General features: G+C 38.6%; 1 protein-coding gene across 4 annotated transcripts in view; it reads left to right on the top strand.

The window, feature by feature from the left end:
- The window catches only part of gphnb (gephyrin b), a 138,624-nt gene that overhangs the window by 87,880 nt on the left and 23,244 nt on the right, over positions 1–27,500 (top strand). For 2 of the 4 annotated variants that reach the window (XM_079831920.1, XM_079831921.1), the window contains exons 9-10: positions 12,907–12,981; positions 20,006–20,068. The exons of the other annotated variants lie outside the window; for them this stretch is intronic. In XM_079831920.1, the coding sequence (XP_079688046.1) occupies positions 12,907–12,981; positions 20,006–20,068 (138 nt within the window). The remainder of the gene's footprint in view (positions 1–12,906; positions 12,982–20,005; positions 20,069–27,500) is intronic. 4 annotated transcript variants of the gene reach the window in all.

Here is a 27,500-nt window from a genome sequence, read left to right as displayed (position 1 = left end):
GTATTTGCTCTTGGAAATGTGTCCGATGCGATATTGTCCAGTTGTGTGTAAATATTCATATATTTAGTTTATTGTATCATACTTTAGTGATATTCATCCCACAGTAAGCAGAAGATCAGATCATGTGTTCTTTCAGATGTTTGGCTGAATTATGAGTATGTTTGATAACTCCATAAAGCTGCTTTTAAAATGCAGTCTGCCAATAATCTTGAGTAAGATAATAACTTGAGCCTTTTTAAGATGTGTTGAGACTAGCAAACACCTGCAGTGTGTTTGCTAAAATGTTTTATAGATAGATGAATTTGAATTTATGCTTTAATAAATGATTTTATATTATGGTTAGGATTTTTTAACATATAGCTGATAATGGCAGACAGGCTAATGCTATTTTTAGCCCAATTCTGATAGGAGAGGCTTGCTCGTATTGAAACATTTTTCATGTTTAAAGTTCATGAAAGATTTTTTTAGATCTTTAAAGGGAAATGGACGATCTAAAATATGCACCAGCACTGATATCTCAAACATTGTGGATTATGAACAGACATTAATGCTGTAAAGTTGCTTTAATGCATTGTAGATGCTTAGATGGAGTAAAGGCTTGTCTTCTGTGTATTTGCGTATCAGCTGCAGTACAGAAGGACCGTCTAAAGCAGTCTTGAGCAGATTGTTTGTGTCCTGTTAGTCATTCTCGCTCCCTTCAGAGATAAAAAAGTGTACAAAAAATACATTATATTGCCAAAAGTATTGGGACACCCCTTCAAATCATTGAGTTCAGGTGTTCAATCACTTCATGGCCACAGGTGTGTAAATCAAGCTCTAGGCCTGAAGACGCTTCTACACACATCAGTGAGAGAATGTGCGGCTCTCAGGAGCTCAGAGAACTCAGAGAACCGTGATCGGTGGACACTTGTGCAATAAGTCCATTCAGGAAATTTCCTCACTACTAAATATTCCACAGTCGACTGTTAGTGGTGTTATAACAAAGTGGAATTGGGAACAACAACAACTCAACCATGAAGTGAAATCACAGAGCGGGGTCAGCGCATGCTGAGGGTCACAGAAGTCGCCAACTTTCTGCAGAGTCAATAGAGATAGACCTCCAAACTCCTGTGGCCTTCAGATGAGCTCAAGAACAGTGTGTAGAGCTTCATGGAATGGGTTTCCATGGCCGAGCAGCTCATCCAAGCCTTACATCACCAAGAGCAATGCAAAGCATGGGATGCAGTGGGGTAAAGTGCGCCGCCACTGGACTCTAGAGCAGTGGAGACGTGTTCTCTGGAGTGACCAATCACGCTTCTCTGTCTGGCAATCTGATAGACGAGTCTGGGTTTGGTGGTTGCCAGGAGAACGGGACTTGCGTGACTGCATTGTGCCACGTGTAAAGTTTGGTGGAGGGGGGATTATGGTGTGGGGTTGTTTTTCAGCAGTTGGGCTTGGCCCCTTAGTTCCAGTTAAAGGAACTATTAAGGGGGGGGGGGGGGGTTGGGGGGTTAAACACTCATTTTCAGTCAATCTTGAGTACCTATAGAGTAGTATTGCATCTTTCATATCTCCGAAAAGTCTTTAGTTTTATTATATTTATAAAAGAAATATACGCTGTACCGAGTCTTTCCGAAAAAAGCAGAGCGGCTGGGGCGTATCGTTCGGGCGGAGCTAAAGAATGACGAGCACGCGCAGCTATTGCGTTGAGCTATGCAGGTTTACATAGAAAAACAATGGAATCGATAGCCAACAACACAAAGACATTTGAAGCAGTTTTACTCACCGCCTGCTACCAACACACCACCGTGAACCTTAATCGCTGGGACCGCTCCATCTTTCAGCATTAGACGAGCTACACATCCGGAGTTGAACTGTACCTTGTTTATAAACCATCGTCGCCGAAATTCATGGAACAAACAAACACTTGCACAACTCCTGCTCCGGAAGAACAAACTCCATCCACTGTCCCATTAACGCTGGGTTCTTTGGGAAGCTGTGCAGGGTTGTCTTGCTTTGGTGACATTGTTGATTCTGTGAAGTCCTGTGACCGCAGCGCAGCCGGCTTGCTCTCTCGCTCTAGTCGGGAGAAGAGAAGAGCCCGTACGGCCCGTACAAGGACATTCCGCCTTTCCGAAACTTACCGGAAGGAGTATTTTTGGCACAGAAATACTCCATCAAACGTCCAACTTATTTTTTTTAAACTTTGTCCATGTTTAGGATGGGAATCCAAGTCTTTAACAGTATAAAAAGCTCAGTATGCATGAAACGGCATTCCACCCCAACCCCCTTAATGCTTCACCAAGACATTTTGGACAATTTCATGCTCCCAACTTTGTGGGAACAGTTTGGGGACGGCCCCTTCCTGTCCCATCATGACTGACCAGTGCACAAAGCGTCGCTCCATAAAGACACGGATGAGCGAGTTTGGTGTGGAGGAACTTGAGTCCTGACCTCGACCCGATAGATCACCTTTGGGATGAATTAGAGCGGAGACTGAGAGCCAGGCCTTCTCGTCCAACATCAGTGCCTGACCTCACAAATGCGCTTCTAGAAGAATGGCCATAAACACACTCCTAAACCTTGAGGAAAGCCTTCCCAGAAGAGCTGAAGCTGTTAGAGCTGCACAGGGTGAGCGACTCCATATTAAACCCTCAGGATTAAGAATGGGACATTAAAGTTAATGTAAAGGCAGTCAAAAACTTTTGGCAATATAGTGTATTCAGCCCTAAATTTAAGATTTATCTGCTTTAATTTTATATACATTTTCCATCCATTTGGATTACAGAGTTTTAACCGATGGACAGAAACAAAGTACTTTTACCTCATTACTGTACTTAAAGCTGCGGAGTGGAGGGGGAAGAGGGGAGACTGACAACACAGCAACGGCTTCGATTCAGACAGTTTTATTTCACTCATTGAGTTAAAAGCATCAAGGCTTCCCGCAAATGCACGCTGCAATTCACCATTACACTCAACACAATATACACACGGTTTAATAAGCTGTGACAGCTATAATTTAATGCACAAATAAATGCACAGCCATTCGAATTTGTACTCTACATCAAAAATATATATGAACAATATATATGATCAATAAAAAGTTGTTTCAATCTCAAACACTACTATCACTTGTTCCACATCTAGCCATATTTAAACTATATTCACACTTTTTTTAACTCATTAAATTTGGTGTATTTGTATTTAACACATTTATGATGATTCTAAGCAATTTGAATGAACTCATTTTGAAAATATGAGTTTAAATTAAATTTTGTTGGAAGCTTGTTTCTGTCACGGAATAAAATTATTTAAAAGATAATTGCGACTTTTTTTATCTTACAGTTCTGACTTTTTTTCTCGCAATTGGTCCAAAACATCAGATCAGACCTGTATCTGATTTAGGATGTGTAGGGCCCTATTTTACTTAGGGAGTGTCCGAATCCACTTTTTCTAGTTTAAAATAATTTGTTACATTTATATAGCGCTTTTCTAGGCACTCAAAGTGCTTTACATAGAAGGGGGGAATCTCCTCATCCACCACCAATGTGCAGCACCACCTGGATGATGCGACGGCAGCCATTTTGCGCCAGAACGCCCACCACACACCAGCTTATTGGTGGAGAGGAGACTGAGGGATGATACCAATCGTATATATATATATATGGGGATGATTAGGAGGCCATGATGGACAGAGGCCAATTGGCAAATTTGGCCAGTATGCCGCGGTTACACCCCTACTCTTTATCGAAGGACATCCTGGGATTTTTAATGAGCACAGAGAGTCAGGACCTCGGTTTAACATCTGATCCAAAGGACGGTGCTTGTTACAGTATAGTGTCCCCATCACTATACTGGGGCGTTAGGACCCACACAGACCACAGGGTGAGCGCCCCCTGCTGGCCTCACTAAAACCTAGTTTTCCCAGGAGGTCTCCCATCCAGGTACTGACCAGGCTCAGCCCTGCTTAGCTTCAGTGGGAAACCAGTCTTGGGCTACAGGGTGATATGGCTTAATGATAGAAAAAAACAGTCCAAAAAACAAGATCCAAAAAGGTTATCCCTAGTCTCTTAATGAGTCATGGGTGTGTTTTGGGCGTAATGTGCAATAAACCAATCAGAGTCTCATCTCCCTTTCCCTTTAAAAGCCAGTTGCCAAAGGTGGACAAAGTACACACCTCTATTACTTGAGTAAAAGTAAAAGTACTACTGGTCAAATATTACTCCATTACAACTGAAAGTTCTAAAAACAGATTTTTACTTAAGTAAAAGTTTGTTTTTATAAGTACTTAAGTATCAAAAGTAAATTTCCTTTTTTTTATGTCGATGCATTATTTTATTATTGTTGTATAAATGCACATTATGCCATCATGGTGGTTTAAGCCAGTCAGTGATGCTCCATCCAACATGCTAGCATACGACTACCTTAAACTCATTTCAATACTTGTATAAAAGTTACAACGCTCTTTACAAAGCTGCTGTCACTTTAAGGCCAAATGCACAGACTCTATACTCTGATACACATCCGATATTCTCAACTGGTTTCTCTTCTCTTTCTCCCAGACATTTACATTTTTGAACATTTTATGAGACATGCATTAAGTGTATGCCAACTAAACTAATAATTAATCTTTTCAGAAAACTGAAAAAAAAAAATTAAGTATGGCCATGGGTGCACACACTGTGCCGAGGAACCGTCTTCTTTCATTTTGCTATAAACTGGTCAGTATTCAATGTTTGGAAACGTCACATGACCCTACAAGAGTGATTACTGATAGGCTGTCTGCAAAAAAATTAAATAAAAACCTTTTAAAGAAGAAAAAATCATCCACTGACTTTCAAAGCTGCTACAGAAACGACTTTCGACTTCAAGGACCTTGATAGAAATGTAGTACACTCTAAAAAAAAGGCTCGTAATCATAGGGGAACCTTTTTTAGTGCTATATAGCACCAATTTTGGTGCTTCAGTGGTTCTTCAGCGGTTCTTCAGAGGTGCTATATAACACCTTAGTCAAAGAACCGGTGAAGAACCTCTGAAGAACCGCTGAAGAACCACTGAAGCACCAAAATTGGTGCTATATAGCACTAAAAAAGGTTCCCCTATGATTACGAGCCAAGAACCATTTTTGGTGCAATATAGAACCTTTTTTTTTTTAGAGTGTAGAGTAAAAAGTACGATATTTGTCTTTCAAATGTAGTGAAGTTAAAGTAATACGTTTCCAGAAAAAATAATACTCAAGTAAAGTACAGATACTCAAAAAGTGTACTTAAGTACAGTACTCAAGTAAATTTACTTAGTTACTGTCCATCTCTGCAGTTGCGCTCGCACCATGGCGGATTCACTATTTAGGAATTTGCAAGCGGAAAGACTGAACGCTTCTCCAGAGTGGAATCCTTTTATTTTTAATATTTGACGTGTGTGTGTTGCTGCACGTCCCTTTGTGTGTAATAATCAGAGTGTGTGCGTGTTGTGCACCGCCTATTAACACACCCTTTAAATGACACAAAAAATACTGCACCATTGACTTTAGAGCAGGTTTGTGTTGGTCAATGGCGCAGTCGATTTCAGTTCCTCACAATAGCAACACACCAACAATGCTCCTGAACACGCCTGGTTTTTCAGACCAGACGCCCATGGGTGAACAGATGCGAGAGTGCATTTGCTATTTAAACAACGCTGGACGTGAAAATGAAAACTGCGGGGGGGTTGAAACTAACAAAAAACACTTGCGTCCGGGTGTATGATAGGGCCCGTAATTTTATATATCCAAATCCAAGTATCCAAACTGACCTCATGAGAAAATGTATTTAACAATTTTGCCATTTTGTACGAATTTGTGTGATTCGTACTGAAGTAAGCTGAAGGTCTACCCCTAAACCTAACCGTCACTGAGGCGTAAGCAGATCATATGAAAACATGCAAATGAGATTGTACGAATTGATATGAATTAGCCACCAATTCAGCAAAACGTAAAATAGTAGCTTAATGAATCATAACAATTGAATCCTTTGGGTGAAGCACTATTTGTGTTTTCTGAGGGCATTACACATGTGAAGCTATGTGCGCTGCGGTGTGTGTGTGTGTGTGTGTGTGGCAATAAATAACTGTTCTAAAGATTATATCTGTAGTGAGTTTCAGTTGAGCTTTAAACTCGGGTGGGCCGCAGCCTGAAAGATATATTACTCCGTTCCTGGACCACAAGGACACCTTGCATGCATGGACGTAAGATGCAGTGCTCATTTTATACCAAAGGTGACAAAGAGCAAAAATGATTCTTGTCAGCACTGGCAGGATTTTAAAGGTGCAGTATGTAATTTTACTGACTGTACTAAAGAATAAAAATGTACAGATATTTAGGAAACATGCTCGCATACTTGTTACTCTGAAAAACAAAGACAGTTATTCTATTTTGTTTTGATCTGTGTGACCCCGCCCACTGCCAATTTACCCAATAGTATTTCGACACCCCGGGTTGAGGGGGCGGGGCAAACAACTCCCTCCAAGAGTTTGAATTTGGACTGCAGTGCCCATTTTCAACCACTAGCTCCAGTCTTCATTGTCACATGAGCCTTCAGAAATCCTTCTAATAGGCTGATTTGCTGCTCAAGAGACATTTCAATGTTCATATTTTTGTAGAAACCCATGATACACCCTTTTTCAGGATTCTTTGATAAAGAGAAAGTTCACTTGAAATCTTTTGTAACATCATTAGCGTCTTTACTCTTCCTTTTGATGTATTTAACGCATCCTCGTTGAATACAAGTATTAATTTATTTTTAAACACATTGTAAACCCCAGTATATGTGCAATTATTTCTGAATGTCCCTGTAATGACATCAGTGTTGTCGTTTTGAGAAATGTGATCTTTAGTAACTCGATCATAGTTAGCGTGATTTAGTGGCAATGTGCTAAACCCTTCACTCATCTTTTCATCTTTGCCGTGTTTGCGTGTGTGCTTGTCTGTGTGTGTTGTAAATCCAATATAAATTGGATTTAACGTGACCACATTTTTATCCCCAAGCTAACATCAAAACGGGATCACGAATGATTGCAAAAACCCGATGAACTTGCATTCAAAACGCCAAGCACAAATCCCAGATCAGAAGCACTGTCGGGCCTGAAACACGCCCTATGCAAATACGCGAGTGTGTTTGCGTAGTTTCTGCTCTTTATCTCCTCATCTGCTCTTTTTTAAATGTCTTCTGTTCCCAGCTGCTTTGGCTTGCCGTGCTCAAGCAGTCCTCCGGGCCAGCAGGGGGCGGCGGTGTCTGTCTCAGCTTGGCTTGGCTGGCTCTTATATTTAATTGTGTTCTCTTTTCCCCCTTCTCATGGCACCCAGGCGCGGCTCCCCTCCTCTTCATCCACCCTAAGCATTGCTGAGGTATTCCTGCATGCGTCTCGGGCCAGATCCGCATGGCAACAGCTCTCCTCCACCTCGACTTGTTGCCATGTGACACGTTTCATCCTGCCCATGATGACTGTTGCGTCCTGCTCTGCCTGAATCCCTTCCTGTCTTGTCATGCATGCTTATCTCAAGTGCAACAGAGAAGAAATGACTTGCTGTCATTTGGATGACAAATTTAGATGTTTGTCTTGGACATTTGAAGTGTTTTTGACATTGGTTTATCCATCATTTTTTCTTTTACTTTTTTCTTTTAATGCATTTTTAATGTTATTTTTCTCATCCATGAACGCTTTAATGAATGTATGGCTGAGGGGTTATTGTTGCTAGTGAAACAAGCCAATTCATCTATAATAATTGATGACGATAGATGGCCATTTTGAGATTATCATAAAACAAAGGTTAAACCACAGCAATTTAAAGTACGTTGTATTTGCTAACACTAAATTGTATTATTTATATATCAACAATAAATCAATCTAGATTTTCGGTATTGACCAATGAAAAACCTGCATCAGTCGACTAGTCATTACCTCTGTAAAACACAATATACTCTAAAAATATTAAAATTTTCTCTCAAAGTGTATTTTAGACATATTGGCAACCACTTTTTAAAAATATTAAGTTAATTAGATGCTTATATATATTATTCTGTACAGCTTGTATATTATATACTATATTGAGATTTTATTTAATATTTAGTACATTTATACATTTTTATAATATTTTATTAGTGACAGCTATAAAAAAATATTTAAAATTGTGATGTGTTTCAAGAAACAAGTGGATTTTTTAAAATGTAAAAAAAAATGTATGTAAAATTGTGTTTAAGTAGCTGTTCATACATTTTTATTTGCATGAGAGTAGCTAATCTGTTAAAATAGTTTAATTATTAATTTCCTTTTTTATTAAAACCAAACAAAATTGAATGGCACTTTTTTTGGGACAGGTTGTATTGCAGATATCTATGGAAGCTTTATTGTCAATAAATAATTTGATTTGTTCAAGTTATTTGAATTGTCCAAAAAAAAAAGTTCTCAACTTTTCGGAGTAAGTTGGCAAAATGCACCAAAAAAAAGTCCATGCACGAAACTACAAAAATAGAAAAAAATATGAGTCAAGATTTTTAGTAGCTATTATACAGTTTTATTAGGGCTGGGTAAGAAATATCGATTTCTCGATTTTAATCGATTCTCATTTTTATGAACCGATATCGATTCTTGAATCCCAAGAATCGATGAGTCATCCTGTTTTCAGATGAATGAACGGATCATTCTAGCACGTCTCCCATCCAATAAATCACAATGATCTTTGTGCTTTGTTACTTCCGATATGAAACAAAGTCTCAGATTTCAAATTACATCCATTTTATTATGAATTAAAAAATTAAAAAATACCGTTTTGACGCTGTGACAGATCGCAGGAGTGCCTCAGTTGAAGCTCACGTGAACTGATCCTCCGCTTTAATGCTGCCTTCACGTGCTATCGGAAATGTCCTACTTCCCAGAAGTCGTGATTACGAGCTTCAAGTGCTTTGTTGTCGGAATGAACAGGAATCATGGAGGACACCAGGTTTATTCTTGCATATTTATTGGGAAAATCTTATCAAAACCAAAATGATAGTGTCACATCACATGCACTGACAACCTTAAACATTTATGATGCCAGATTCTTCGGTCAAATGCAGACTGTGTATAAAACATACAATAGCCTACGCTTCAAATGATTACTGGTGTATGTAAATATTCACTATATTAACGATAAGACTAAACGATCTAGCTGTTTTGGGGTAAAAAACAAAAACGAATAAATCATATACCTGTCACAGCAGTAGTTCTCCCCGCCACCATTTTTAAAGTTAAAGGCACGCCCATCTCTGGAATTTGGGTATCAAAATTATTTCTGAACTTCCCAGTGGTGAACACCACATCAGAAGGGCGTTCGTGATCAATTTTTCCCTCGGAAACGCATATTTACAATAATTCCGAGAGCACGTGAAGGCAGAATAATACCAGTTTCAGAGCTAAATAAACATGAATGAACATCTGAAGGTACGTTAAAAAAAGATACATTACAACTTTCCAAAATCCGTATCACGTCTCATGTAATCGGACAATCAGTGTTTCAACCGCGGAAAGACATCAGTAGATCACATTTACCTCAGAAAAACCATATCCAGTGTCCATAAACTCATTTGTCAGCTAGAAAAATGAATCTAGAGATGAGCATTTTGATTTATAAGCACCATAGTCATTATAATTTTTAACGTTCTTCAATATTAATGCATGTTTGAATAAATCTGTCAAGTTTTTATGACTGCCACCATTTCAATGTTTATATTTCAAAAACAAATTGGAGTAGAAATATGATCATGTAATTGTAAAGTTAGTATTATAACCAGTGTTGGGGAAAGTTACTTTTACAAGTAATGCATTACAATATTGCGTTACTCCCTTAAAAAGTAACTAATTGAGTTACTTAGTTACTTTTTAAGAAAAGTAATGCGTTACGTTACTTTTGCGTTACTTTTTCTCACCTGGGCTGGGCTTGTTTTTGTTTATAACAAAAAAGTTATATTTTTGTGCTACGGTAAAGACCTCTTTATACCAAAATTGAAATAATAAGCCCCAGGCTGAGGTAAAAATGCAGATTCACGCATGAACAGTAGAGGGCGCAGCTCTGGATAATGGTAGAATAGGACGCAGGAGAAAAAAGTTTTACCAATATAAACAAAAAATCTAGTAATTTTCATCATCAAAGGTCAGCAGCAAGACATTGGTAAATTAAATATAAAGGTAGATTACGCATAAAAATAGTTGTTTTATTTAACATTTAATTATTGGAGGTTTGCACAGTATTCTGATTTTGCATTTGACTGATTTTATTCATTTTGAGGAGAACAGAATCTGTATTGTGCAAGTGAGATAAATAAATGCTCACATTTAGTCTAGAACTACAATAACCCTCATGTTCACACACACGCCTCTGCACTTATTCTTCTCAACATGGGGGCAGGAGAGCTGTCAGTCAAATTAATGTGAAAAAAGTAACTGTTGTAAATTTGAAAAGTAATGCGTTACTTTACTAGTTACTTGGAAAAAGTAATATTATTATTACGTAACTCAAGTTACTTGTAATGCGTTACCCCCAACACTGATTATAACTTTATTATTATTTAAAAACATAATATTTGTTTATATTTAAATCAGTTAAAGGTGCACTATGTAAAATTTTTTCAATAAAATAGCCTATTTAAAAACCGCTATGCCAGTGTTATATATTTTGTTCAGTCGAGTACTTACAATATCCCAAATGTTTCCAACTATTTGTAAATCGTGAGAAAATTGCTATTTTACCCGAGGAACCGGGACGTGTGAGGGTGTGGCCTGTCGATGACATCATATCTGCGTTCCCCTCGGTTTCCGGTTTTATTTTGCAGAAACGCTTTACTCTCACTGCAGTGTGAACAAGTGTCAGAGCAGCCGCTGAGAGAACACACAGAGTAACGTCATCCCACCATCAACACACTCAGATGTGTGTAATATGATCATCAGAGCTGCGTTACCTCACACTCATGAGCGGAGGAGAGGAAGTGGCGCCGGCGACTCTGGCATAATAAAAGTCCCGCTGCTCGTGAGGCGTGTGTTGCGTTCATCTCATTAACAATCGCTCAAGCGGTTCCTCAGCTCCACAACACTCGCTCCTGCTCTGCTTCACTACAGTAACGTTAATAATCACATCCATCAACATGATTTCTGCCCGAGTCCTATCCCGATTCTTTCCCACCGGCTGTGAGCTGAAGACCACATGTCCCAAGATTCTGCGCTCAAACTTGCATTTGTTTTGAACAGGCGACCTATAGCGGACGGAAAAGTTACGTAGTGCACCTTTAGTTTTAACATTCAATATTACAGCAACGTACCCCGTGTATAGTTCATTAGCTGACAGATTTTCTTTCCTTAAGGTATCTGATATCCACAATAATCGATATTGAATAGAATCTGAATTGAAAGCTTGTGAATGTAAATCGAATCGAATCGTGAAATTTGCGTCAATACCCAGCCCTAATTTTTATACATTTGTATTAGAGTGACAGTAGCTCAGCTATTTTAAATGGTCTTTTTCCAGTAACAAATACATTTATTCATCAGCAGTTGACTAATTTTTGTTAGTTGTTCATAATGTACGAAGGTTCAATCTGAATAGCTTAAAGGAACACTCCACTTTAGCCTAAAATAGGCTCATTTTACAAGTCCCCTAGAGTTAAATAGTTGAGTTTTACCGTTTTTGAATCCATTCAGCCGATCTTTGTATCTGGCGGTAGCACTTTTAGCATAGCTTAGCATACATCATTGATTCTGATCAGTCCATTAGCATCTCATTCAAAAAATGACCAAAGACACTTTCAATATTTTTCCTATTTAAAACTTGACTCTTCTACAGTTATATCGTGTGCTAAGACCAACTGAAAATGAAAGGTTGCGATTTTCTACACCTATATGGCTAAGAACTACTTTTTACAGCGCCTGAAAGTAGCCCAGCTAGGTAACTTTCAATGTGAACGGCACTAAGTTTGCGTAGTTGCAGAGAAAGTTTCAGGCTTGCAGCCGACAAATTGTGTTGTGGATTTAGCTGTGTGATTAGCCATGATTCTGTGTGTTGTAAAGGGCTGTGATAGTAAGTCGAAGGTGTAATTACCACCATGTTTCACAGAATACCAACGAATCATTGCGCCGCTGCAGCCATGGTACGGCCGCGAAGATCCGCGACTATTACGCAGGAATGAGAAAGTAGTTCCTAGCCATATAGGTGTAGAAAATCGCAACCTTTCATTTTCAGTTGGTCTTAGCACACGATGTAACTGTAGAAGAGTCAAGTTTTGAATAGGAAAAATATTGAAAGTGTCTTTGGTCATTTTTTGAATGAGATGCTAATGGACTGTTTAGAATCAATGATGTATGCTAAGCTATGCTAAAAGTGCTACCGCCAGATACAAAGATCGGCTGATTGGTTTCAAAAACGGTAAAACTCAACTATTTAACTCTAGGGGACTTGTAAAATGAGCCTATTTTCAAAAAAAAGTGGAGTGTTCCTTTAACTCCCCAACTGTAGTGCTTGCGATTGACGCGAGTGTCATTCACCACGGAAGTGATTCCTCCTGCTCCACGGTTTCTTTTCTGTTGGTTTGTTCCTATTTGTCACTCACAATTTACAGCATTAGATCAGTTGAGTTGGTTGTAACGGGGCTGAGTTTTCATTCCGTTCAGCTGGTCATATTTTCCATCGCAGCGGTGCACATCATTGCAGTGTTTTTATTACTGTGCGTCCTGTTGGAGAGAGTTCGTGTCTCTGTGAGTGTGTTTGTGTCAGTGTTTGTGGCAGAGCATGCTCAAAAAATGTGTTTGATAGAATGCGGATTGATTCTGTATCTGTGCTTGTTGGATATGGAGAGGTTTGTGTGTGTGGGGGAAAGGTAGGAGTGTGTGTGTGTTTAGGGTGAGTGACTATCCTGTGGCTTCCTCCAGGCGTCACGGCGAGAGTTCAGAGCACACCTGGATGAGGTCATCACACTCAAGTCAAGGTACTCTACCTTGGACCAGGTAAAGAGCTCATCTTTAATCATAGCTTGCCGGCAGAATGCGAGACAACTTTAGCCTCATACGTCTAAAATACAACACTTACTAAAAACTAAATATAACAAAGATTATGTTTTACTATTTCAGTACTTCAAACTTAATTTTGATGTTTCTTTGCAGTTGTTTGTAAAATTTACTAGCAGTTTCTTAGTGAAAATTGTTGTTTTGTACACTGTAGAAAATTATATGATCAATAAGTTATGCATTACTTTAACAATTTCATAACGTAAGAATAAACTCATTTTTTAATTAGTCAGTTTAATGTCATTTAAAGGTGCAGTGTGTTATATTTATTAGGATCTATTGACAGAAATGTAATATAATACACATAACTATGTTTTCAGTGGTGTATAAAGACCTTACATAATGAACCGTTATGTTTTTATTACCTTAGAATGAGCCATTTCTATCTCCATACACCGCGGGTCCCCTTACAGTGAAGCCGCCATTTTGTATCGTCATGTTTCTACTGTAGCCCTAAAGTGACAAACTTCTCTACAGAGCGCTAGTCACTCTCTGCTCCCTCAGACGACGACATCTTTGTCCTGTGTCGGCCACCGTGGCAGTGTTAATTTTGACAGCAAATTTTGGTTTAGTTATAGTCATAGTCTTTTGACTAAAATGGCATTTAGTTTTAGTCATATTTTAGTATATTTTACCTGAACTGTTTTTAGTTTTAATCTAGTTTTAGTCGACTAAATCTACAGTAGATTTAGTAGACTAAAATCTAATTAGTTTAGTTAAATTGTAATGCATTAATTGAGCATTTAAACATTACATAACCGATTGTTACTTGAATACATGTCAAAACTGACATTTTGACATAATTGTATTTTTGACCGTTCAAGCGCAAAAATACACGAAAGAGCTCAATTCACTTTGTTTTTTAAAAACATCTATATAGTTTTTATAATGTTGTATTTCTGTTTTAGTTAGTATATCAGGTTAAGCTAAAGCTTCAAATAAGTTTCCGTTTTTTTTTTTTTTTCAATTAACATTTATTTAATTTCAATGTTACAATACAAATGTACGCATCTATTATCAGTTCTGACAGGATATCTTCCCGAATCGTCCCACCCTAACATTTTCGCCTCGTTTTTTATCTGTTGACGAAAAAGACAGTAGATTTTCATCATAGTTTTTGTCATCCAAAACTGTTTTTTATTTAGTTATAGTCTTGTTTTCATCAGTGAAACAAAGTTAACACTGCACCGTAGCTTCTCTGTGAGCGTTGGGCGGTTGCAATTCACAACCTCACCACTAGATGCCGCTAAAACTTACACACTGCACCTTTAAGTTGAAATGACTTAAACATCGAAGTTGACTGAAGGCAGCAACTTTTTTACAGTGCATATAAATTAGCTACGATAACAGAATGAATAGCACAACACCGTTTTCATTCAGTCGACTCTATAAAACAGATTAAAAAGCCTATGTTTTTAGTCTGTACTGAGATGGTTTATTTAGTAGGCTACTCACTAATTAATTAGTTATTTATCAATCAATATAAAATTCATATTTATACATTTTTATTAGCTATTGAAATTACTGTTGTTGAAAATGCAGATCTTTCGATATGTATTCGATACTGAAATATCTGAAACGGTTCCAATACTCCTTTTTTGCAGTATCGATATACCGATACCAGCTGTGCGTTCTCACTCTCTCTTCCACCCGCCTCCTGTCACTCACTCGTCTCATTCGCTCAGGTTGAATAGTGTTTGTATTGCGCATAATTCTAGTCATTCACACAGGTTTCGCGCTCACACCAAAAGCGCGCGCACCACTGATCTATGTAAGTGGCGCTCTCATAAAGCCGCCTCTCAAACAGCTTGCGAGTACCAAATTAACTTATTTTTAATGGCTTATTGCACAAAACACAACTAAAAAGGACATCATAAGTTAGCAAACATTTCTTTAAGCATATTTCTTTAGCTAAATTCGTGTTGTGTTAAGATGAAGAGAAGCCTTTTGCACAGAGAATAGTGATGGCCATATGCTATATTATGAATATTTTCACTTTTATATGACCTTTTAGCAGACACTTTTTATTCAAAAGGACTTACTTAAAACACCCAAAATGATATTGCTCTGACACACTCATTCACTGCCATTTGTTCATTTTTTGTTTTACTAATGTTTGTTGTTGTTTGTGTCGAGGATATAACAGTGTGTTTGCAGCAGTGTGTGTGTGCGTGTGTGTGTGTGTGTGTGTGTGTGTGCGTGTGTGTGTGTGTGTGTGTGTGTGTGTGTGTTTGTAGCACTATATTAGTCAGACTTGTGTTACTTCCCTCAAAACAGTATTGAGAATATGGCAGAGGAAAGCTCCTCTTAAGCTACACATAAACGGCAGCCATCGATAATGTCCCTGCTAATAGAAAACATCCCTGTTCTGCTTTGCAAAACTCACAAGTTGTGTTACAAATCCTAGTGAGTTGCCTACATAGATAGCAGCCTTCTGAGACAGAATGCTTAATGAAATAGAACTGGAAGTGACTGCTTTGGGACACTAGGCAATGCATATCCAATTAGTTAAAAAAGTGTGTAATAAAGTAAATCATCTTTTGAAAGTAACTTGACACTTCAAATAAAGATTGTATCAATTACATCGTTACACCAGTAGGTGGCGACATGTGTTGTCAAGTGAAGTCTTTATGAGTGAGTCATTGAATCATTTACTGTAGATTCGCTCAAAAACGCAGATTCATCCAGTGATGAAACAAGTCTTTATGAGTGAGTCATTGAATCATTCACTCAACAGATTTGTTCAAAAACGTAGATTCATTCAGTAATTTAATAAGTGAAGTCTTTATGAGTGAGTCAATGAATCATTCACTCAACAGATTTGTTCAAAAACGCTGATTCATCCAGTAATTTCACGAGTGAAGTCTTTATGAGTGAGTCATTGAATCATTCACTCAACAGATTTGTTAAAAAACACTGATTCATCCAGTAATGAAACAAGTGAAGTAGTTATGAGTGAATCTTTGAATCATTAATTCAACAGATTCGTTCAAAAACACAGATTCATTCAGTAATGAAACAAGTGACGTCATTATGAGTGAGTCATTGAATCATTCACTCTAGAGATTCGTTCAAAAACACTGATTCATCCAGTAATGAAACAAGTGAAGTCTTTATGAGTGAGTCATTGAATCATTCACTCAAGAGATTCGTTCAAAAACACTGATTCATCCAGTAATGAAACAAGTGAAGTCTTTATGAGTGAGTCATTGAATCATTCACTCAAGAGATTCGTTCAAAAACACAGATTCATTCAGTAATGAAACAAGTGACGTCATCACGAGTGAGTCATTGAATCATTCACTCAAGAGATTCATTCAACAACGCAGATTCATTCAGTAATGAAACAAGTGAAGTCTTTATGAGTAATTGAATCATTCACTCAACAGATTCATTCAAAAACAGATTCATTCAGTAATGAAACAAGGGACGTCATAATGAGTGAGTCATTGAATCATTCACTCAAGAGATTCGTTCAAAACACTGATTCATTCCGTAATTTAATAAGTGAAGTCTTTATGAGTGAGTCATTGAATCATTCACTCAAGAGATTCATTCAAAAACACTGATTCATCCAGTAATGAAACAACGAGTGAGTCATTGAATCATTCATTCAACAGATTAATTCAAAAACTCAGATTCATTCAGTAATGAAACAAGTGAAGTCGTTATGAGTGAGTCATTGAATCATTCACTCAAACCGAGTTTAAATAATTCAGATTAATTAAACATTATAAATAGACTGCAGCAATTAACATTTTGTCAGAACCTCTAGTAAATTACACGTTGTGAGTGTGTGTGTGTGTGTGTGTGTGTGTGTGTGTGTGTGTGTGTGTGTGTGTGTGTGTCTGTGTGTGTGTGTGTGTGTGTGTCTGTGTGTGTCTGTGTGTGTGTGTGTGTGTGTGTGTGTGTGTGTGTGTGTGTGTGTGTGTGTGTGTGTGTGTGTGTGTGTGTGTGTGTGTGTGTGTGTGTGTGTATGTGAATTAAAGCACTTGCTTGTGAGTAAATGTGCTTTCCCATGATGCACTTTAGGAGTGTGTTGAGTTCAGCTTCACAGTTAAAGTTAATGACGAGCTCCTGTCCTGTTTCAACCCCGTCACGGTCTCATTTAGGTGACAGTAAAGCTCCATCATATGGTTTGATCTTCTAACTGACATCAGTAGGATCTCTATAACCATCACTAATACTAACTAACACACACACTCCAGTTTTATTACATATACTCTTAAAAATAAAGCTTCCAAAAGTTTTTTGCAGCAATGCCGTTGAAGAACCATTGTTGTTTTCTCAAAGAACCTTTCAGATCCTTGAACAGCTCGTAAAAGAACTATTTTTTCTTAGTGTGAAGAACATTTGAATAATCTAAAGAACCTTTTGTGGAATGGAAATGATCCATGGATGTTAAAGGTTGTTCATGGAACTATCGATCCCAATGAGAACCTTCATTTTTAAGAGTGTTATTAACAAAAATTACAAAATTGTCATGTTTCTTTTTTGTGAATATTATTCACGCCACTTCCATTCACCAAAACAGGTGTCAGACATTATTATTTAAATAGATTAAAGTCATGAAATGATCAAGATTAAGAAAAAAATATATTGTTCCTGCTCAGAATCATTCAATAATACAAAAACAACATTAGCTGAAAGATGATTTATCAGATGTGACATCACAAGAAAATATACGTGTATTTCGAATTTCTTGTAAATGTCTTTACAAATTATGTAATTACTAGTATTAATTAGATATTTCATGAGGGAATAGTTTAATAAACCGATATCCCAGTGCTATTACAGTTGTAAATTCTAGCAAATGTGTGAGTGAAAATTGTTTAAAAGTAAATCATGCACAATTTTTTTATTATTTATTAATAATAAAAACTTATTTTGTCTTCTCATTTAATATTCAGTTTCACTCAGAAATGCATTGCAATAATTAAAATGGGTGTTGCATGAAAATTTCATGTGTTTTTTTGTATGACTAGCTATATAGTTCCCTAAAGCTCAGGGGCCTCATTTATAAACGTTGCGTACGCACAAAAGAAGGCGTACGCCGCTCTCTACGCAATAATTGGTATTTATAAAAAGCAAACTTGACGGGAAAATGTGCGGTCCTTCACGCAAGCTCTGACCCAGGCGTACGCACAAAAACGGGTGAAATGAGAAAAGGCGACACCGTCGGCAGATGGAAGAAACACGTGAAAGTGTGTGAAACTGTAGACCGTTGTGTAAAAGAAATGGCTATGCCTCTCATAAATAACATTAAGACTTCACAAAGCAAGTCTTACAATGAACAGCCTACACGAACACCCGTTTGATCGATCTGCAGTGTAAAACAAACAAAATCAAACGAAAATTGCAACATAAATGCAAATTAACACATATTTGCAAAAAGAAAAGTGAAATATGTTCTGCAATAATATTGGCATGTTATGCATTGCAATTCATCCTCATAAATATGGTAAACAACGAAATAGCTAATGTACAAAACTGATATTCTCGTCAAGTGTCCGTCTGGCGGAGCAGATAGATGCAATTAGACAGATAGATAGATAATTAGGGAGATATATAGATAAATAGATAGATGTATTAATTGTCCACTGGGGAAAGTTGTTTTCATAGTAAAATTTCTTCATCAGCTAAGTTCATGGTATTCATGCATATGCCTTTAGTTTTATTTTTGATAAAATGACGTATGTCTCAACCATTCAGAAAGCTGCAAGACATTACATTTGCACGGAACTATTTCCCAAGATTATAACCGACATCTGTAGCTTGTCAGATTCAATTAAATGGATGGAAATAAAATGCCCATCTCAATGCGCAATGACGCACAAAGGCTGATCTTGTGCTCTAGAAGATGTGGCGAATGGAAGGATTCGGAGTGAACGCATCTTCAGACAGCAAGAGGACACACTCTGGCGATGGAGCGCTAGACGCTTTTTTGCCTCGACTTTGATGTCCGACCATTTCTTTTTTATTTCGGCGATAGTCCGAGGTTGTGAGGCTACAGCATTTACGGCGTCTGCAACCTTTTGCCACTCAAGTGTCTTTTTGGCATTAGTAATGCCCACACTGTGCCCTCCAAACAACACTTTTCTTCTCTTTTCAACCTCGCCAACGATAACTTCTACCTCACATTGAGTGAAGTTACTTTTTTTTTTATTTCCTCTCTGTGTTTGCCATGATTTCGCAACCTATGAATATTAACTTGTGGGCGTTTCACGGACTATTTATGGGCAACTATGGGCGTGACATGAAGCCGCAAAAGCTGCGCTACATTTAGAATTGATTGTGATTTATTAAGGGAAAACTGCGTAGGATGTGCGTGCGCACGGTTTTATAAATCCGAATATTTCTGTGCGTACGCACGTCCTATGTTTCATCCGTACGCCAATTCTGACGCAAATCCTACGCAAAGTTTTATAAATGAGGCCCCAGGTGTCTGTGAGTGTGTTTATACTTTAACGTGTATTATTCTTGGCAATTTAAATGTAATTCTATATGAAATGTTCATTAACGTCCTTTGGTCTAGTTCTTCTGATGCCTGAAAGTTAAAGGGGCCGAATGATGCTTTTCCTTTAGTGTGTATCCGTATGATATCTGAAATGTTACAAAGCTCATTGATTTTCAAAGCATTTCCGACACACTCTTGAGGTGTCTGGCCAATCAGAGCACTCTGAGCTTTACAGAAGGAGGGGCTTAGTAGAAACCAGAGCGTTTCAGACAGACTGGGAATGGAGGAGCTGCAATAATGTACAGTATGTGAATATTAAAGTATGTTAACCTATACTCACACACCCGATAAGCAACAAAAGGAACTTTTAAAATAGCATCATACGACCCCTTTAAGTGACTTTAAGTGTGTGTCTGTATCTTTGAGCTGCCTGCCGCTCTCAGTTATCAGTTGGATTGTTTCTTCTGTTGCTTGTAACTGATGGACTGATGACTTTATCTCCGTAAGCTCCAGTGTAGGTTGGAGGTGCTTAAAGACGATCGCCGCGGCCATAGGACCTTCAGTTCTCGAGTAACTATCCCAGAACCATCAGACAAACTCTATCTCTCTCTCTCTGTCTTCTTTTCTTTTGCTCGCCACTTCTTTGTGTCACTTATTTTGCTGAATATATGATACATGGGTAACACTTTACAATAGGGTTCAACTACATGAACTAACAGTGACAAATACTTCTGCAGCATGTATTAATCTTACATATTAATATTAATTCCAACATTTACTAATATATTATTGAAATCAAAAGTTGTATGCGTTAGCATGAACTAACAATGACATGTATTGCTCGTTGATAGTTAATGGATACTGTTAAAATCACCATAAAAGTTAAACGGCTAGTTCACCAAAAAATGACAATTCTGTCATTCATTCCTCAACCTCATGTCGTTCCAAACCCGTAAGACTGTTCATCTTCTGAACACAAGTGAAGATATTTTTGATGAAATCCGAGAACGCTCTGAGCCCTCCACTTTCAAGGTCCAGAAAGGCAGTAAAGACATTGTTGAAATAGTCCATGTGACTCCAGTTGTTCAATCTTAATATTATAAAGCGACGAGAATACTTTTTGTGTGCAAAAAAAACTTTATTCTCGTCTGTGCCAGTCTCCGACGCTGTTGATGTAGTAAATGCAGTGCAAAGCTTCCGAGTTCTACACCAGAACGCCGGTTTTGAGCATTGGACTTAGTTTGTCCAACATTGTCTCTAGTCGGACACCGTCTGTTTTTTTTTTTTTTTTTTTTTTTTTTTTTTTTTTGGCCGATTCAACATGTAGAATCGGTGTCGGGCCGTCAGTAAGAGAGAGAACTCTGATTGGCTGTTCAGAATGGCGAGCCGCTAGACTGGGTAAACCCAGCCAGATCTGCCGGCAATTTGATTCCATCTGCAGCTCAAAGGCTGGAAACCCGTACTTATTTCTATCCTGCTTCTGGGAACCAATTACAAACCAGGTTATCCACCTGGCGCGCTATTAGCGGATTTAACACAATGACGGATAGAGAAGCGATCGATTGTTGGTCTGTTTGCTAAATGGATTAGAATGACTATCCATTTACATTTACATTTATGCATTTGGCAGACGCTTTTATCCAAAGCGACTTCCATTGTATTCAAGGTACACATTTTACATTTTGCCAGTTCTTGCTTTCCCTGGGAATCGAACCCATGATCTTGGCGCTGCTAGCGTCACACTCTACTGTTTCAGCTACAGGAAAGCTATCCAATTGCGTACAGAGTCATTTGAATTATGCCCGTTCATCACACGTCTCTTGTGCAGTAGAAAATACAGAGCAGACTTCCCCAGACTAAAGTTCAATCTTAAAAGATTGAGCTTGGTCTGCTGACAGCCAGACAAGCGAGCCGCCGTTCTGCTGTAGAACTCGGAAGCTTTGCAGTGTATTTACAACGTGAACAGCATCGGAGACTGGCACAGACGAGAAGAAATTCTTCTATCCACCTGTTTCCGGGGGGTTCTACTGTAAAAAATTAATTTCTACTGCTTCTGTTACACTTTTGCGGGAACCAATCACAGACTAGCTTATCCACCTGGCGCGCTATTGGCGGGTTTAACACGAAGACGGATAGAGAATCGATGGGTCGTTGCCCGTTGATCACGCCTCTTGTGGTCTGATTGGTTGAAGGACTATCCAATTGCGTACAGAGTCATTTGAATTATGCTGGTTTATCACGCCTCTTGTGCAGTAGAAAATACAGAGCAGACTCCCCAGACCAATGTTCAATCTTAAATTGAGCTTGGTCTGGTGATAGCCAGAAAAGAGGAGGCTAATTGTTTTTCGGATCATTGGCAAGGTTTCAAAATGATCATTTTTAATATTTTTTTTATCAGATGGTGCCACAAGGGTTAAGTGAAGGTTACTGTGAAGCAACATTTGCAACATGAATCACACACAATAAACATTTTTGTTTAGTACATTTATTAGTTAATTAATAATATCAAAATACAATAAACAATACAATTTCTGTGTCTTTAATTGTCCTTACTTTACTGACCTTCCACAAAAGTGCTGCTGCATGACTACAACAGTGTCCTGTGCCCGGTTGCATAAAGCACCTTAAGTGTAATCTTTCCTTAAGTTCGCCCTTATGTTTCCCTTAAACCAAAGGGTGTTGCAGAAAAAAACCCTTAAGTGTTACTTAAGGGTTTCTTTAAGTGAAACGTCCTAAACACTTAGAATTCCCCTTAAATGCTGTTTTTTCACTTAAGTAATCCCTTAAAAAGCGTTAAGTGTTGCATAAAACCCCTTAACAGTCATTTCCCTAAGTATAACTTAAGGTTTGGAAATCGAACCTTAAGAGTTACGCGGACAAAAATAACATGGCTGAATTTATGGAACCAGCTGAAGATCATTATGTGCCAAGAATCATTTTTAGGGATAGGGAGAACCCTTTGGACCATCTTAGCGATGAAAAATTGTTGCAAGAATACCGATTTGACCGTCACACATCGCAACCACTGTGACACTGAACACTTGCAGTCATACGTACATTTCTGAATGAGATGAAGAAAAACTCACATAATTAAAGAAGTCGTTTGACGTTATAACAAGTCATTAATGTCTTTTAACTTATATGTTTCATATAATAGAACCGAAGCTATAGATTGTGAATTTAAACATTTCTCGTTTACCAGCAGCAAAAGACATGAGGACTAGCCGAGGTAAGGCTGTTCCAGGCGGGTTACATGAGCGCGAGCTCCCGGTGATCGCCGGGATCTCACAACATTTTTATTTGGGCGCTATCTTTACAAATAAACCACAGATTTGAGCTTTAAACAACTACATTCTTGACTGAAAAACTCTTAAAACTACATTTCGTGACACAATAACAGTAGTATTTTTCAATTTCACGGCCGCACACAACCACTATGAAAAGCACAAAAGGACGCAATTTCGCTTCAAAAAGCGAAAAGTGCAATTTCGCTTCAAACGCTTGCTTTTCCGTTTAAGAGATTATATGCAACACCCTTAAGTTATTCTCTTAGGTAAGGGGAAATTGCCCCTTAAGTATCATACTTGAGGGAAAAACTTAAGGTGCTTTATGCAACCGGGCACTGGCCCTAATACATGAACAACCCGCTGTCTGTACTTCACCTGTCACGGATGCTAGCACCCATGCCTCGTGATGGGATACGTGTAGGCTCAGGCTCAGCTCAATGTCCGCTTTTAGATACACTTTTCCGACAGATACTGATACGCCTCTGAGCTTTTCAAAATGCTCATCGCTTTACCACCACAGGCTACTGAATCTAGAAAATAGCTAAAAATGCTAACGTACGTGATACAAAGTCACTTCTTCACGTCATCCTCCCAACCAACTACCGTGGAGGGTAAAGGTACTGTTGTTTCTCCCTTTTGAAAGTTTGTTGAGGTTGTGTTCCCACATCGTTAGCAAATTTGGACTAGGGATCGACCGATATGGATTTTTTTAGTGCCGATACCGATTTTTTTTCATCAGCCTTAGCCGATGACCGATACGGGCTGCCGATTTTCTTGAGCCGATATTTGGAGCCGATACTGCTTTTGCTCCCTCAATTTACATCATAAAAATGACACAATGATCATGATGATAACAATTTAAAATTTACAATTTAAAAAGGGAACATTTATTGAACTAAAAAAATACAATATTTAACAAATAGTTAAAAACCGGTGATGTAGAACAAGGGGAAAAAAAGAGTTCAGTGGTGAAAATAAATTCTGAAAATAAATATTTAAGCATAAATAAAATAATGACACTATTTGCACACAGTATCAACAAGCAAGCATCATAATAAAGTGCACACTGACTGTACTATACTTAATTTTAAAACTATGTACAACCTAGTCATTTAATGGTTGCACTCTAAAAAAATGCTGGGTTAAAAGTTTGCTTAAAACAACCCAATTGCTGGGTTAGTCCATTTTCAACCCAACTTGGGTTATTTTTAACCAGGCATTTTTTAGAGTGTAGGTGCACTTAATCTATTGTAGAGCAACACCAGCGGTAATTCAGGAAAAAATCTCCCAATGCTCCACGTGAAACTTCAGTCTTTCAACCTTTTACCATCGTGTCAATTCTCAATTGATTTTGATTAATATGCGCGAGAGAGGGAGAGCGAGACAGTTTGAAGACGGTGAGAGCTGCCCTGTGGACGCCTGTCTGTAAATAATGCAGGGAAAAAAATATCGGCCAACGCAGCAGCCTTGTATCGACCGATGCGATACACGTAAAAATCGCAAATATCGGCCCGATATATCGGTCTATCACTAATTTGGACAGCTTGAATGACTGTCGACTGTTGAATGTACAATAAGCCATGTTTCCATCCACCTATTTTATGCGCATTTTGGGATATCGCATCAAAAAATGCTTAATGTAAACGCCAAGATGCGCATGAATTCTATAAATGCGCATAAAAAACGTATGCACTCGTTTCAGTTGGATACATTTTCTATCCGATACGAAAACGTGCGCATAAACTACAATGGAAATGCATAAAGTCCCACTTGTTTACTTCGAACCAGATTAATACCAATGGGAAACGTCGCTATTTTAGGGATTTTTGGCGCACAAAAACTATCCTCATCACTTCATAACATGAAGATTGAACCACTGGAGTCACATGGACTATTTTAATGACGTCTTTACTACCTTTCTGGGTCTTGAAAGTGTTCATTACATTGCTGTCTATGGAGGGACAGAAAGCTCTCGGATTTCATCAAAAATATCCTCATTTGTGTTCTGAAGATGAAGGTCTTACGGGGTTGGAACGACATGAGGGTGAGGAATTAATGACAGAAATTTCATTTTTGGGTGAACTAGCCCTTTAATACAGCATGAAAAGCCACAATGTTAGTAGCATAATGTTGATTTCAGCCTGAAAAGTGCTTATTCCTGAACCTGCCACAAACAACGAGTCCGATTACTGGAACCCTTGAGCATTTCTGTTTGTTTGCTCACCTTTTTTTATCAGAAGCGATTGTGTTTTGGGGGTTTTGCTGACATCATCATCTTGTTTGATTTATGATCCCCTGCGTTTTGCTCTTTCAGCTGTTCTGTGCGTCTCTCTCACATGTTTCATGAGCTGTGTGGCGCTCTGGGTCTTGCGCTCTCGTAACTGTCTTCCTCTCCTCCTTTGGCTCTTCAGTCGTTCTTCACTAGACGTTGTCCGCTTCTCCTCGGGCAGCAGGGACATATATCACTCTCTCATCCTCTCTCTTTCACGCTGTAGAGCACTAGACAGTCTATTAGATCTTTCCTACCGCTGATTATAGGGTGGTTTTCACAAGTACAGTCATCACAAACGCCAGGAACCAGAAGAGCCACGCAACAAATGTTACAGAGGTTACAGAGACGATGACGTTTTTAAAAGAGAAGAAAGTATGAATGAAAGGAGAAAGGAAATAAGACACTTCTATAGGGTTCTATATATAGAACTCTAGGGGTCTTGACTCAATTTTAAAGAACGCTTTATGCCAAAAAGGTTCAATGTGTGACCCTGGACAACAAAACCAGTCATAAGGGTCTTCTTTTTTTTTTTAATTGAGTAATAAATAAGTAAGCTTTCCATTGATGTGCACTCTAAAAAAAAGGGTTCTATATGGCACCAAAAATGGTTCTTAGCTCGTAATCATAGGATAACCTTTTTAATTTTGGTGCTTCAGTGGTTCTTCAGAGGTTCTTCACCAGTTCTTTGACTGAGGTGCTATATAGTACACTCTAAAAAAAAAAAGGTTCTATATTGCACCAAAAATGGTTCTTGGCTCGTAATCATAGGGGAACCTTTTTTAGTGCTATATAGCACCAATTTTGGTGCTTCAGTGGTTCTTCGGCGGTTCTTCAGAGGTTCTTCAGCGGTTCTTCAGAGGTTCTTCACCGGTTCTTTGACTAAGGTGCTATATAGCACCTCTGAAGAACCGCTGAAGAACCACTGAAGCACCAAAATTGGTGCTATATAGCACTAAAAAAGGTTCCCCTATGATTACGAGCCTTTTTTTTTAGAGTGTACCTCTGAAGAACCACTGAAGCACCAAAATTGGTGCTATATAGCACTTTAAAAGGTTCTCCTATGATTACGAGCCAAGAACCATTTTTGGTGCCATATAAAACCTTTTTTTTTTTAGAGTGTATGGTTTGTTAGGATAGGATAATATTTGGCTGCAATACTATTTGAAAATCTGGGATCTAAAGGCCTGTTCACACGGGACGATATTCGCACGTGTTTATCGCCGACGTTTAACGTCTCATGACTGAACAAAGGGCGGCAATGTGAGTGTGCACACCAAGCGGCAACGTCCCGCAGTTTCTCTTGAAGCCAATACGGAAGTGACTTAAACTGCAGTTCATGGACTGGCCACTAGAGACAGACTCCAGAAGGAGCAGAATCTCATTGAGCTCATGTTAAAATGCCCAACTTTACAGCAGAAGAACACATGTTTACAGTCTGGGACACATTGTGCTTTTGGTCTATACGGCTAATTTTGCCCTTCATGACGACTGTGAGGGGGTGAATTTATTTATAACTCATTCGTTTACATTATATAAAGCCTTAAAGTTCTGCATAATTAAGGGCGTGGCCACTTTGAGTGACAGGTGGATTGTCGTTTGTCTGCTGTCTGTTAGTCATCACATCACCTCAGCTCCGCCCACGTCCCGCCTCTTTGCCCATTTTCTGTTATCCGGGAGTGAAACGCTGACAAGATGGCGACGGCCAGCTCGACCCGACTTTACACTTCCTATGGGTGACGTCACGGACACTACATCCATATTTTTTACAGTCTCTGGTACACACCAACGTGCGAAACGGCAGGCGTAAAAGCGTAATAAAAAATAAAAAAACAACCTTGGGTTTGTTTTTTTGTTTTGACGCTGCATTTTTTGAGACGTTTTTCGGCACGTATTGAGTGTTCATACCATAGACTGTAAAAAAATATGGATTAAGTGTCCATGACGTCACCCATAGGATTCTGAAGAGCAGTTTTGAAGCGTAAAGTTGCGTCGAGCTGGCCGTCGCCATCTTGGCAGCGCGTCATTGCGCTTCACTCCCAGATAACAGAAAATGGGCAAAAAGGCGGGACGTGGGCGGAGCTGAGGTGATGCGATGACTAACAGACAGCAGACAAACGGCAATCCACCTGTCACTCAAAGTGGCCACTCCCTTATTTATGCAGAACTTTAATGCTTTATATAATGTAAACGAATGAGTTATAAATAAATTCACCCCCTCACAGTCGTCATGAAGGGCAAAATTAGCCGTATAGACCAAAAGCACAATGTGTCCCAGACTGTAAACATGTGTTCTTCTGCTGTAAAGTTGGGCATTTTAACATGAGCTCAATGAGATTCTGCTCCTTCTGGAGTCTGTCTCTAGTGGACAGTCGATGAATTGCAGTTTAAGTCACTTCCGTATTGGCTTCAAGAGAAACTGCGGGAGGTTGACGCTGTTGACAAA

Source organism: Gobio gobio, assembly GCF_949357685.1.
Source record: "Gobio gobio genome assembly, chromosome: 12".
Lineage (NCBI taxonomy): Eukaryota > Metazoa > Chordata > Actinopteri > Cypriniformes > Gobionidae > Gobio > Gobio gobio.
This window is presented reverse-complemented; position numbering and strand designations above follow the sequence as displayed.